General features: G+C 34.2%; 2 protein-coding genes across 3 annotated transcripts; one reads left to right on the top strand and one right to left on the bottom strand.

The window, feature by feature from the left end:
* Positions 1-351: 351 nt before the first annotated feature.
* LOC107015584 (B3 domain-containing protein Os01g0723500-like) lies at positions 352-7,067 on the bottom strand. 2 transcript variants are annotated; one of them, XM_015215898.2, is made up of 7 exons: positions 6,770-7,062; positions 5,224-5,815; positions 4,635-4,768; positions 3,151-3,616; positions 2,890-3,059; positions 1,036-1,402; positions 352-692 (listed from the first exon to the last, which is right to left on the bottom strand). In XM_015215898.2, the coding sequence occupies exons 1-6, from the start codon at positions 6,833-6,835 to the stop codon at positions 1,088-1,090; spliced, it is 1,743 nt and encodes a 580-aa protein (XP_015071384.1). In that variant the 5' UTR covers positions 6,836-7,062; the 3' UTR covers positions 352-692; positions 1,036-1,087. The 2 variants fall into 2 exon arrangements, with proteins under 2 accessions (XP_015071384.1, XP_027772493.1); XM_027916692.1 differs by lacking the exon at positions 352-692 and having other exon boundaries at positions 1,176-1,425; positions 6,770-7,067.
* A 1,864-nt stretch (positions 7,068-8,931) lies between these two features.
* On the top strand, positions 8,932-13,417 carry LOC107016073 (ent-kaurene oxidase, chloroplastic). The gene is made up of 9 exons (XM_015216550.2): positions 8,932-9,096; positions 9,236-9,406; positions 9,933-10,093; positions 11,256-11,417; positions 11,515-11,655; positions 11,751-12,005; positions 12,103-12,264; positions 12,343-12,537; positions 12,850-13,417. The coding sequence occupies exons 2-9, from the start codon at positions 9,250-9,252 to the stop codon at positions 13,159-13,161; spliced, it is 1,545 nt and encodes a 514-aa protein (XP_015072036.1). The 5' UTR covers positions 8,932-9,096; positions 9,236-9,249; the 3' UTR covers positions 13,162-13,417.

Below are 13,417 nucleotides of genomic sequence, written 5' to 3'. Positions count from 1 at the left end.
AACAAGAGGAATGAATAGTGATGACGTCTACCGTATGATAGAACGAAGAAATTATAATCTCAAAAAATTACATTTGTTTATAATTTTATTTTGACTACATAATTTACCAGAATGGAAAATAATGAATTTTTAAAAAAATTCAATAATAAATTTAACATAAAAAATCATTTCCTACTCACCAACCAAAAATGAGAAAATAAGTTAAAAGTCCACAACATTATTGAATTTCAGTAAGTTTAAGAGTTCAGTTGAAAAAATTGGATTCAACTTACAAACGGAACCAAGTAGAAGGGCCTCTTATGTCATTCCCCTTCTATTCGTTCACTATAATAAAAATAAGACGTGATCCAGTAGAGTGAAACTTTAATTTCTCATTCTAGAAGATGTTCTGTCTGATTACTGTTTATACATATACAGACCAAACAGCAGATTGTTTCAGGACAATTGAACTAAAAACACACTTATTTACATCAAGAAAATGAGAAGCTTTTCTGGCAGTACTTATACAACAGAGAGTCTGAAAAGAGTGCTCAGACAATGCCAAACAACAAAACATCTAAGCTACTGAAGGCATAAGGAAACCTAGTCAAATGTTTGATAATCTACTTAAGTGCTTCTCCATAACATTGATATGTGTACCTTTTCTGATCCCATGTATTCAAGTTTCGTTATCTTCCAGTGAAACGCCAAGCCTGAAAGGAAGAGTCGTTAACCACCAGATGATGGAATTGAACAGCAATGTTCTTATGTTGATGTAAAGAAAGTACAGATACTGAAATAGTAAACGCCTTTGGGAAAAAGAAAAGAAAGAAACTGAAACAGTTAAGAGAAGGGAAATCATCATTTCGTCATACAAATAGCAGAAAATTGCAACTATCCTTTTTAGGACAGCACCATAACCCCCCTTCATATTTCAAAATTTTGTGGCGCTTTGTAATAGCAATATGCAAGCAAACTGTAAAAAGGCATGTGACACTCTATCAAATGCAATTTGAACCATAATTATTAGAATAAAAAAGAGAATTTATCCCTCACCTTGTATTACGCAAGAAGTAATCTTTCCTACAGTGTTTCACACCAAAGGTCTCTAGCTTGTCAAGGAAGCAAGGATATCCGACTCTTTAGGAGTTATCCCATTTTGGTAATCTAACCCCTTCTTCCCAATTGCACATATATGTACACGCATTTCATATTTCCCAATGAGCTCAAATATGCAGATATCTCCCATCTGGATGTCATTCTCTCGGACAAATGCCGACCATCCTCCACAGAATGTGTGCAGCGTTTGTACCTTTACAGTCGGAATTGAATTTACAGTCCAACATTCTCCTTTCAAGTTCTGAAGCACAATCTCCGTTCTGCAGTTTGGGAGGTGTTCCATTGAGAACCGACATGGAACTTTCTGTAGAAGACGTAGAAGGCGCTCTAAGAACATGAATTTAAAGCAAAGAATAGCATGAGAAACGCCAAAACATCCAACACCTTAAACTGGCCTAAGGAACAAGTATCAGCAGAAATGAAGAGAATGCCGTTGCTGTAATCTATTCAAGACCAAAATAGTCATGATGCTTTTACTTAATATTACATTTTCTTTAATAAATGAAACAGCTCTACTTACAGCACATTGAGATAGTATAAAAAGTATGCATGCTGATCCATACAACGGCTAGACTCACATTTAATCTTTACAAATAACCAGTTAAACCAGTTTTAATTTCCTTCTTTAGCAATCTCAACTCAGTTTCATGCCCAGACTATTTATTTCAATTGTGCATTGTTCTATTTTCGGGTCAAATACGCAAAATATTTAGATCAAATTTTATTCATCTCGTTTTTGGATGCAATGATTATTCGTTCAAAGGTGTATGTATTTCTTCTTTTCTTGGCCTTGATTAGAATATAATATCTTTAGCCAAATAAAAAACTTATAACCAAAATATTGTTGTTCCATTTTATGTTATTTCTTATTTGTTACAGAACTGGCTCTGAAAAGATGATTTATATAATTAGTAAACTTAAAAAGGAAAAAAATATATTTTATCTAAAGAAAGTTACATGAATTAAGAAAAGAATTCCATGTAGCAGCGCCTATGTCAGCGTTCAAGGGGGTTGTGACAATTACCAAGTTGATGGGAGTAATTAGGCCAATGCCAAGTTTAGGTGTGCACCAAATAAGACTCGACAAGTTAGGGGGATCACGATCTATTTACTTTGATGTAAGTCCAATAGAATTGACACCACAAAATTTATAATTAACTTTATAAGTCAGTGATGTAAAAACAAAAGGCATCGCTAACAAGATTCACATCATTTACACGGATGACTGGAGCTCCTACAATTGTCTTAACTTGGTTATATGCAAAGTCTTAGATCAAAACTTTGTATAGGGGGCTGACAGAAATACTCTCTTTTGTCAATCTGTTTGTTACTTAACTATGCCTATTGTATATTTACATCTCCTTAAGGTTTTTAATAAAACATTTTACTTCATCAAAAAGAAAAAAAAAGTTCACTCGGGCAACAACTTTGTTTTGACTGTTGATTTTATGCTAAGTTAGAAGGCCCTTATCAAACAAGAATTTTCTACTAGAAGCCAAAGGGGTCAAATACCAAACACATCAACTTTATAGAGAGACAAAACTAGGAGTCAAGTCCAGTGGGCATTTAGTTTCTAGTAGAAAATAATTGTTTATGTTGGGAAACAATGATTTTGACATATATTAAACATTTGAGGAAGAATTAACAAGCTCCAATAGAAAAATATTGAAAAGGAAAAATTCTTCGAAGATGATCATAAATGTTTGGAATCCATATTATGCAACTTGATGGGATGGAAAAGGTTGGGACAGTAAGAATAAATAAAAAGGTAAAACATGCAGAAGAACTCACCAAGGTGTAAGAGCCACTAATGTTGAATTTTTTCATGATTCGCACGAAATGAGGGAAATTGGAAATGAAAGACTCAGCGGCTAATTTCTCTTCAGGTACTGATTTCATGGACATACAGCTCTTGGTGAAAGAACCCTGTTTATCTTGAGAACTAGTAGGTTTCCTGATTGCTGTTCGAGCACGATAGTTGAAAGGATTTAATACAAATTCAGTGTGAGGACGGACAGCTAAAATAAGTTAATTAATTGTCCTTCAAATTACCTGAATCTCCACTGCTAATCTTTGACTGAGAATGGAGCTGATGATTCTTCAACATATTACCATGTTTCTCTTTTTCAGAAGTAGATCCTTTTTTATCATATGTCATAACCTTCGCTTGATCAGAACTCGATCCCACTTTCCTGGACTTACATCCAGAATTTTTTGCATAATCAGTAACTAGTCCTTCATCAACTACCTTACTACTGTAATCACTTCCTTCCTTTTCCGCCTTAAGAACACGCACACGCAATTCACACTTGCGGACAAGCTCAAAAATGCAGGTATCTCCCAAATCAATGTTATTGTCGCGAACAAAGGATAACCACCCTCCGCAAAAGGTATGTGATGTTTGTACTCTTGTAGTCGGAATTGAATTCACAGTCCAAGTTTTCCCTTCTAAATTATGAAGTAAAATCTTCACCTTGCAGTTGGGAAGGTGTTCCGTGGCAAATTGGTAAGGGATGTGCTGCCAAAGAAAATATGAAGGAGATCAACAAACCAAGTGATGCACATGCAGGAGTTGTGAAAGAAGAATAACCTTGTCTAATTGTTGCAACATTACTCCAAACTAAACATCAAATAAAGGCAATTTCACCAGAGTGATTCATCTCCTACGATGAAGCAAACCCACATGCAAAAGCTCAGGCATACCATAAATCAATCACTAATGACTACAAAGTCAACTGAATGCCACAACTCCTTGGGGGATTAGATTAATATATACTCCCTCCATTTCAATTTCTTTCTCTTACTTTTTTTGTTTGATAAAAGGTAAAATGAAATGTTTGTCTTACCTTCACTTTATAGTCCGTTTCAAAAAGAACGCCCTTTCCCTTTTTGACAATTCTTTAAGTCTAACTTTCCAGCATGTTTAAGACCACAAGATTAAAGCGCATTTTGGTACATTCTACGTGTCTTTGTTTTAAAACCACAAGATTCTAAAGTTTCCTTTACTTATTAAATTGGGGCCAAGAACCAGACAAACAAATTGGAACATAGGGAATAGATAACAACATCAGCCATATCAACAAAATAGGCTTGCCGTTCACTATAAAACAAGCAGGTTAAGGACAAATATGCAGTTAGTAAAACAAACAGAAACATCATTAGGCAGCTCAGATGTTGGCAACAAAACTATTACAACCAAAACAACTTTACCACGTTGCACATAATCCTCAACAACAACATTCATGTTTAAAAGATTTATGAACAATTCTGATTGGTCAATAAAAATCGATTTCAATGCCATTTTTTATGAGTTTAGCCAATTCATCATGAAAGGTAAAAGGGGATAAAGGAACCGTATGTTGATTATCCTGTAAATAAATATAAGTTGTCTTCCTCCGTAAAAGCTCATTTGATGCACTTATTGATAGTAAGATATGTTGAAGCAATGCGTTACAGTAGCTAAGACTACTATAAGATTTTGTAGTTCAGCAAGACATTTCAGGAAATGATAGTTTAAAGAAAGAAGATCTACTCACCAGGGTGTATGAGCCACTGATGTTGAACCTCTTCATAACTTTAGTAAAGCTGGGCAAACTTGAGGTAAACAAACCAGCAACCTTTTCTGCTTCCTGTGCAGGCAACCACATATCTTTCTCGGAGGAAGCATTGCCTGTTTTCATCTTTGCTTTAGATTCAAAATACCAGATACTATTCCAAATCATTACTAAAAGATTGTTATATAGTTATTTCTACCAGCTGAAATTTCATTGCTATTACGAAAACAACAAAAAACTTGGTTAGGAGAATTGCAGGGCAAAAATGTATACAAACACTTCGCACAGTAATAAATATTACATAGTTGTAAAGAATCAGGCAACACATGAGAAAAGTATGTTCTGAACTTAAATATACAAATGAAAGTGTAGGCTCTCTAAACACGTAGATTTTCGCCGAGGCAGTGCACAATTCAACGAGAAAAATTGGTGTTTATTAAATGTCCATGCATGATTAAATGAACTGTAACATCAAATTGGCTTGATTAAACTTATAGACAATTCAAAGAACACTACTCAAACTAGAAAAATTGAACTGAAAACAATAAACATAAACAATACAACCATTCACCTGGATTGCTAAAGATTATCTTTGCTTGAGCTGGCACAGCAATGGTAACTTTACTGTTTAATGCATCTCCAGCATTCTCCATTTCATCCAGAAAACTAGCAGCATAATTTCTTCCTGCATATGAGCAAACTGCATCTTCTGGAGTGTACCCATCCTTGCTAGATGCAAGACCATGTGTATCCTGGCTACTTGTGCATTCGGAAGGGATCTCGGTGCTTTTCATTTTCTTCGGTACACCTTCAACCATACAATCTAATAAAACAGAGTTTCCTCGGTCTCTTTTTTTCAGAGCAAGATTGTACAAGTCAGTTGCTCCTTGACTGCAGTCAGCGTTATAAGAAGCCTCCTTCTCACATGAACTCTCGTCAAATACTTGCACAGTGAAATGCAAATCACCGTCATATCTGAAAACCAAAGAATCCCCTGTTTCAAGGCAGTGATCTTTAACAAATGAAACCCATCCATTATTGAAGAATAAACCATCATCTTGCTGTATTAAGTCCACAGGCCAAGCATTTCCACTGGGACCCACCAGAACTATTGTTCCAGAATCCCCTCCTTCCATATGTTTAATGAATTTTGATGGAATTTTCTGCAATATAGGAATCAAAACAATTAATAAACATTGCAAGAGTTGATAACATAAAGTTATTCAGAAGAGTTTGTTTTTTAAAATAAAATAACTTCATTATAAAATGCATAGGTAAGTCGTTCCAAGAGCAACGGATACTGATCTCTATTACAAAACTCTTAATACTGCCTTAAAATAACCATGTTGCAAAAGTATCACACGCCTGACATAGCTCATTCAAATAGAGCCTGTCACACACCTATGCAGGGCCCTAAGTCAATCCCCCCCTTGTACTCCTGAACGCTAAGATCTTACTTTATAGCTTATGAAGCCTGTTAAACTTAAAGAATGAATGTACAATTTGTCTGATACGTAACATATGGAATTCTCATATCCGTAAGGCACAATTGTTTACTACGTGAAGCAAACGTAGCTCAAAGTACTAAAAAAGAACTACTAAAACAGCCTAAATAAAAAAAGCAATCTCAATGCAGCATTCACTGTCATCATGCATTTGTTCATAAGTAGTCCTTATAGTATCAGTAAAGTTTGTAGCTTTGATCCAAAAACAACTATATTGGGTGCACTAAAGTTTACTGCTTTGTTCAAGAAACAACATTCTTAGCCAATGAGTAGTCTTTATAGTTACACTAAAGTTTGTTGCTTTGATCGAAAAACATATTCTGGGTACACTAAAGTTTGTTGCTTTGTTAAAAAAAAACAGCATTATTAGCCAATGAATAGTCCTTATAGTTACACTGAAGTTTGTTGCTTTGATCGAAAAAGAACATTCTTGTTCAACCCCTTTTTGCCCATTTGCAACAACTAGCCCAAATGCAGTAAGAATAGCAACAAACCCAACACAGGATGAAAGAATAATTCCAGCATAATATAGAGGAACAAAAAAGAGAAATTCAACAAACAAGAATGTACCAACAAGTTGTGAAGCTAATGGCAATGTGAACCAATGCTTACCAATTTTTCAGAATTCATGAAAGGGTTAAAACCCACAAGAAAATGAGGCCTTCTTGCATCTAACATCTCTATTCTCTCTCTTTTTCACCTAAATTTTGAAGCTAAAACCCTAAAGAACCCCACAATATTCCTTCAACCCCATTTTTTAAGAATCTGGGGATGTGAAATTAAGCAAGTAATCAAATAAACATCAATCAGAATTCAGAAAGAAAAAAAGTTGAAAATCGAGAAAAATGGGAAATTAATTCACTCGTAAAGACGAAAGTTCCAATGAAAATTAACCATTTCTGCACAGAGCAATGTGACCCGAGCGAGCTGGTCGGGGTGGGGGTGGGGTGAAGGAAATTCCAGAAATACCCCGTGGGGTAAAGCGTGAGTTACACGTAGAACATAATGGGGAAATCAAGGCGCGTTGGTTAAGTGAAGAAAGAAAGTACAACACTTGTGATTAGGATATAATCCAAACGATAATTAGGATTTAGGATCAAAAAATAGAAAAATTAAAGCATTCGATTTGTCATGGGAGTTCATGATTATTTTAACAGTCTTTTTTTAGCTTAATTTTATTTTTCTTTTAATTGCTTCGACTTACTTCAACCAATTCTAATTACATTCATTAATTTTTAAAGCAATATTTTACATGATCTTAGATAAAAAGATAAAAAAGTCGATAATTAATTTATATAGAAGATCAATATATAGTTCAATGGGGTTGTTCATTAGATGTCTTGTGTTTATAGTAGTGCATACACAGTGTTTAATAGTTATGTAATTTTTCTTTTTTATTTATATTTTTTTGCTATATATCATTTAGCTTGATATTTTGTTATCTTAATTTGATGATATATGCGTATATTTTTTATCATCCTTAAATTCCACTATAAATCACATTACTATATTGTTGTTATAGCTTCTGTTTTTTTGAGAAAATTTCCCCCCATTTTTAAATTTATTTTAGCAAAAGTGAACTATTACGTGCACACCCATACAGTGCAATAATAGCTAATGGGCATGCGCTGTGCAATTAAAATTTAATATTATTTAAGTTCTGATGTTAATTAAATAATATTCAGTGTTAGTTCGAATATTTTAACAAAACTATTGACTTAAAATAGACCGATTGTATAATTAATTTGAGTTTTAATTTGTTTTGAGGATTGTTGTCTTGAGAAATTCGGGTCCACTTATGTATTGGAGGTCATGGTTCAACCTTTGATTGATTTTTCAGATTTTATTGAGTTTGTATACTATATTAATAAGAATTTGTGTACCTTGTAAAGTTATATTGGAGAAAACAAAGGATAATACTATATAATATTAATTTGGACAAAGTTGATGGCATTTTAGTTAAGGGAAATTAATATTTCTAAAGAATAAGTTTTCGTTACGAAATATATTTTTCGTGACTCGACTTTTTATTGATACTGGAGTAAAGTTTAAGTAATTTTTATATTACAAAATATAATTTATAACTTTGATATAGTAAAATAAAATATTAGTAATTGTTTATGAAATCAATTCACAATGATGCTGATTTATTAAAGTACTTTTTTCTTTCGATCGGTTCAAAGATGGAGGCGAGCTAGTTACTTATCGTGATCCAAAAAAACTCAATAACTATAAGACAAATTTTATATTTATATTAAAAAAAATTGTTTGAAATGTGTGTATAACTCAAAATACTAATTCGACACCATAAATAAATATCATGGCATAAAATGAAGGACAAGATAATCTACACATCGATACAAATTATCGCAATGAATAAGTAATCAGAAAAAGGACTTCCATTTGGCCAAAAATTTAAAAATATGAGTACTAAAGTTATAATTTAAAATTTTGAAATTATCTTTAAAAATTAACTTCATTTGAAAAAATGAATAAATTCTAAAAATACAAAAACTGTTCTAGGTGAAATTTCAATAACTATCAATTTAAAATTATATTTAACTATAAATAGATATTTAAAATTAAATTTTAAAAAGATCATCCAAAATTTATAATAAAACAAATATTTAAAGATAATTTTTTAAAAACTATAGATATTTGAAGAAACTTCCTTAAATAACTATCCAAAATCATAGTCAGAAAGACATTTTAAAATATTTTCAATTAAAGGTATTCAAAGTATATAGTCAAACACTATCAAAAATTTAATGCATGGTAACAAACAAACAAGACACAAGTGTGTAGCCAGTCCAAGCACCTCTGTTTTTACCTTTATTTTGCCTCTAAATAAACCTCCAAAAATTGCAATTTTTGATAATTTATAAGTTGATTTGTCTTCTTCTTCATCAGCTTCTTTGTAGGCATCAATTTCCCAAAAGGTAGAATCTTTTTTTGTTGATATTGATTGACACATGTTCTTCCATACCTATACATACTCACCAACTTTTTTTCTTTTTTTTTTTATGATTTCAAGTTATAAATTTTCATTTTTTTTTAATTTTTGGTTCTTGAAAACAGAAGTTGTGTGAAAAATGGATGCAATTTTGAATCTTCAAGGTGTACCATTAGGAACTGCTCTTACTGTGGGTGGTCCAGTTGTTGCTCTTGGTGGGATTTCATTTTGGTTACTTAAAGAGTATGTTAATGATCAAAAAAGGAAATCTCCAAATTTTCTCCCACCTGTTCCAGGTAAATTCATTTACTTTTGGGTCTTTTTGTATTCAATTCTGCGGAATCTCTCAGTAGCTCAGTTGATTGACTGTCTGAAAGATGGTGATGGGTTTGATTCATCACCTTGTAAACCTTGCCCCCATTTTTGGATTGAATTTAATGGGCCCCAACACATGTAGATTCGGGATTTAAAGTTTATTGGTTTGTTGTAGTTACATCGAGTTGATATATAATAATTAACTGTGTTTATAATCAAACATTTATAGATATTTAGTGGATTTTTTAAATGAATTCAGAATTTTAAAAAAAGAAAAAAGCTATTGGATTCACGTAAACAGGTTTACTAACCCTGCCCCCAATTTGTTGAGTTTGTAACATATAGCCAGAGGAGGATTTGTGATTTAAATTATGTTTAAAATGTTGAAATCTTTAGTAATTTTCTATGTATGTGTTATGTTCTGTGTCGACGTGAGATTCGTTTGTGTTTGCATATAGCATGTAAATAGGTAAATGTTGATGAGAAGTATGTGTTGATTTGGTGCAGAGGTTCCAGGGTTACCAGTGATTGGGAATTTGCTGCAGATGACTGAGAAAAAACCACACAAGACATTTACAAATTGGGCTGAAACTTATGGACCTATTTATTCCATTAAAACCGGCGCAAATACAATTGTTGTACTCAGTTCTAGTGAACTTGCAAAGGAGGTAATCAAAATAATCACTCTCAAACCTCTTTTCTATGTTTAATAAGTAAGAATTCAAGCATTGGAGTTCTAAGTACGTCGCAAAAAGTAAACTTTTTTGGTTGTTATCCATTTTCTAGTTGCTATATAGCTTCTTCTGTCTTAATTTTGTATGATGTCAAAAGGTTTTACGTCCTACTAATCGCTGGTTTTAAGTTGTGAAATGATTCAATCCGGTATTTCAAGTTTTTCTAGCTAGAGAGAAATGTAGACAAATGCGTGGTCCTTCAGCACCACACCATTTAGTAGGAATTGGATATGTTTCTTTACTAATATGTAGTGAGAGTCAGGAATATTTTACTTTGGTATGACGGGACCAGGGGATAAAACTTATAATCTGACTAATGCTGTATATGAGCCCCAGATTTTCCTGATAGCTGCAGTTGCATTGGTTTCAGTATTATATAGGATCGAACTTAAAGTACGTGTCCCTGCCTCGCGATGATCACTAAATGGATTGTATTGCCTAGTTCCTCTTTGTTAAGACTAGGCCACACTACAAGGTGAAGCAGTTGGTGATTTAGACAACTGCTATCTCCATATTATATCCCTGGATTGTATGTTGGTTGTTGTCTGGAAAGACCTCAACTGTATAATTGGAAAATCTTCGGTTGTTGAGGTTCTGAATCACCATACTAGATATGATAAAGTAGTGTCATGTACCACCTCAGTCGCGGCATATGTTGGCTGTGTATCAACAAAGTTCCATTTTCACTATACAGCTGGTTTAGACTTTATAATTTCTGATAAATATCTGAGAAAATACATAGAATATGAAGATCTTATAAACTAATGTTGAGGTAGGACGACTAATCGCACATTGTTGCACAGAGCTTAAAGTATTTACCTCCAGTTTCCTTGCAAGAGGAGAGCTTTTGCATTGTTTTAAGGTATTGTAGTTCTTTATCACGTAGAATAAGCATCAACACCAAAGTAACGACTCAAGTGTAACATTGACACTACTGGGGTGTCATCGATCACCAATAGCTTGAGTTATAAGCCAATATATAGAGGCATGTTTGGTGCTTATTTTTTAAATCACTGTTGTGTCATTTGTGTGCTTATCATATCTATACTCAAACACTTGATACAGATCTAAATATTGTCCTTTTTCGTCTTTTTAGGCTATGGTGACTAGATATTCATCCATCTCAACTAGAAAGCTAACAAACGCATTGAGAATCCTTACTTGTGATAAGAGTATAGTCGCGATAAGTGATTACGATGAGTTTCACAAGACAGCGAAGCGCCACATACTGACCAGTGTTCTAGGACCAACTGCTCAGGTTTGTCATTTACAAATCGACCTCCATATTTTATTTGATTTTCTTCATTTGTTTCATCGACTCCTTATCTAACGGGAAAGTGCTGCTTAATATGCAGAAACGCTCCCGTATCCACAGGAACACCTTGGTAGAAAATGTGTCAAAGCAACTACATGATTTGGTTAGGACTGATCCTAACGAAGCAGTTAATCTAAGGAAGTCATTTCAGTCGGAACTTTTTGGTTTAGCATTGAAACAAGTGAGTTTTTCAAAATTCAGTTTCATTAGTATGTTGTTATTTTGGAAACTCCTTTAAACTGCGCGATCATTTTAAAAGTTTTAACTCATTTGCAGGCTTTGGGAAAGGATATCGAGGCTATTTATGTGGAGGGACTCGACGCCACTTTGCCAAGAGAGGAATTACTCAATATCTTAGTGCTTGATATAATGGAAGGTGCAATTGATGTGGATTGGAGAGATTTCTTCCCCTATCTAAAATGGGTTCCTAACAAAAGCTTTGAGAACAGAATTCAGCGTAAACATCTGCGCAGGGAAGCGGTGATGAAGGCCCTAATAGCAGATCAAAGGAAACGTATTATTTCGGGCGAGGTGATCTTCTTCCTCCTTTTAAGCAGACACTTATTTCCACTCCATAATCATGTTTGGACCTTGGCTAATTATCTAATGTGGCGGAATCTATATACAGGAACTGCACAGTTATATCGACTACTTGTTATCTGAAGCCAATACGTTAACAGAGAAGCAAATTCTGATGTTGCTTTGGGAGGCAATTATTGAAACATCAGACACCACACTAGTGAGTACAGAATGGGCTATGTATGAATTGGCGAAAGATTCCAAACGACAGGTAGTATCATAATCATGCCCGTTTCTTGTTTTTGCTATTCTATTTCTTGGTTGCATCTCACGGCTGTTAATCGCGTAGGAACAACTCTTTTTGGAAATTCAAAATGTTTGTGGATCTAACAAGATCACTGAAGAGAAACTTTGCCAACTTCCATACTTATGTGCTGTATTTCATGAAACATTGCGGAAGTATAGTCCTGCACCTATTGTTCCTCTAAGATATGTCCACGAAGACACGCAGGTAGGAGGGTACCGAATTCCTAAAGGAACCGAGGTAATGAACTCGTTTTCCCTACTTCTTGTAAATTGAAATTTTCTTTGCTTATCAAGTGAGGTTTATGTGTGAGCTTTGCTTACATTGTCAGTACCAAGCCCGAGAAGGGTTGTGGTTGGCTGGCAGCCAGCGTAAAACTTGTCAGTTCATGATCAATCCTGATAATACAGATATCGTTGGGACGTGCCCATCTAGGCACACATTTACAAAATGAGCTTATATGAAGACATGGGAATTCATTATTGTTGTTGTTGTTGTTATTTCTTATCTCGGTAACTAAATTAGTTGTGTCTATATACATTGTGAATGCAGATCGCAATAAATATATACGGTTGCAATAGGGACAAGAACGTGTGGGAGAGTCCTGAAGAGTGGAAGCCTGAACGATTTCTTAACGGAAAGTATGATCCAATGGAATTGCAGAAGACAATGGCGTTTGGGGCTGGAAAAAGGGTATGTGCTGGTGCTCAGCAAGCAATGACAATTAGTTGCACAGCTATTGCTAGATTGATACAAGAGTTTGAATGGAGCTTAAAAGATGGAGAAGAGGAAAATGTTGCAACAATGGGTCTTACTACTCATAAACTTCACCCAATGCTAGCTCATATCAAGCCAAGAAATTGAAGGGGAATCTTTACCGTAACAGGTAACTTTGTTGTCATGTGATCAGGTGGTTACTGCTCATGCAGAAATGTTAGATAAAACTATGAATAATAAACTCTTTGTGGTTCGGCCGTTTTAGTGCATCTGGCTGCCCAAGATTTGAACTTTCTACTCTGTATTAGCAGAGCTTGCTAGTTTGTTACTTTTCAAGTTATCACTATGATGATAATTTTGGCATGTTATTGCACCGTTGTCCTTCAAACAGGTCGATTTTTAA

This window comes from Solanum pennellii, chromosome 4, assembly GCF_001406875.1.
Source record: "Solanum pennellii chromosome 4, SPENNV200".
In the NCBI taxonomy this organism is placed as follows: Eukaryota; Viridiplantae; Streptophyta; class Magnoliopsida; order Solanales; family Solanaceae; genus Solanum; species Solanum pennellii.
The sequence above is the reverse complement of the archived record's forward strand: the minus strand, read 5'-3'. Positions and strand labels throughout refer to the sequence as shown.

Bases quoted from the DNA above. Each gene is read 5' to 3' on its own strand.
- LOC107015584 (XM_015215898.2), bottom strand. From the start codon at position 6,835: ATGTTAGATGCAAGAAGGCCTCATTTTCTTGTGGGTTTTAACCCTTTC. The intron at 5,816-6,769 runs GTAAGCATTGGT...CCTATATTGCAG, and splicing joins TCATGAATTCTGAAAAATTG to AAAATTCCATCAAAATTCAT. The intron at 3,060-3,150 runs GTAATTTGAAGG...GTGCTCGAACAG, and splicing joins GATTAGCAGTGGAGATTCAG to CAATCAGGAAACCTACTAGT.
- LOC107016073 (XM_015216550.2), top strand. From the start codon at position 9,250: ATGGATGCAATTTTGAATCTTCAAGGTGTACCATTAGGAACTGCTCTT. The intron at 11,418-11,514 runs GTTTGTCATTTA...CTTAATATGCAG, and splicing joins TTCTAGGACCAACTGCTCAG to AAACGCTCCCGTATCCACAG. The intron at 11,656-11,750 runs GTGAGTTTTTCA...ACTCATTTGCAG, and splicing joins TTGGTTTAGCATTGAAACAA to GCTTTGGGAAAGGATATCGA.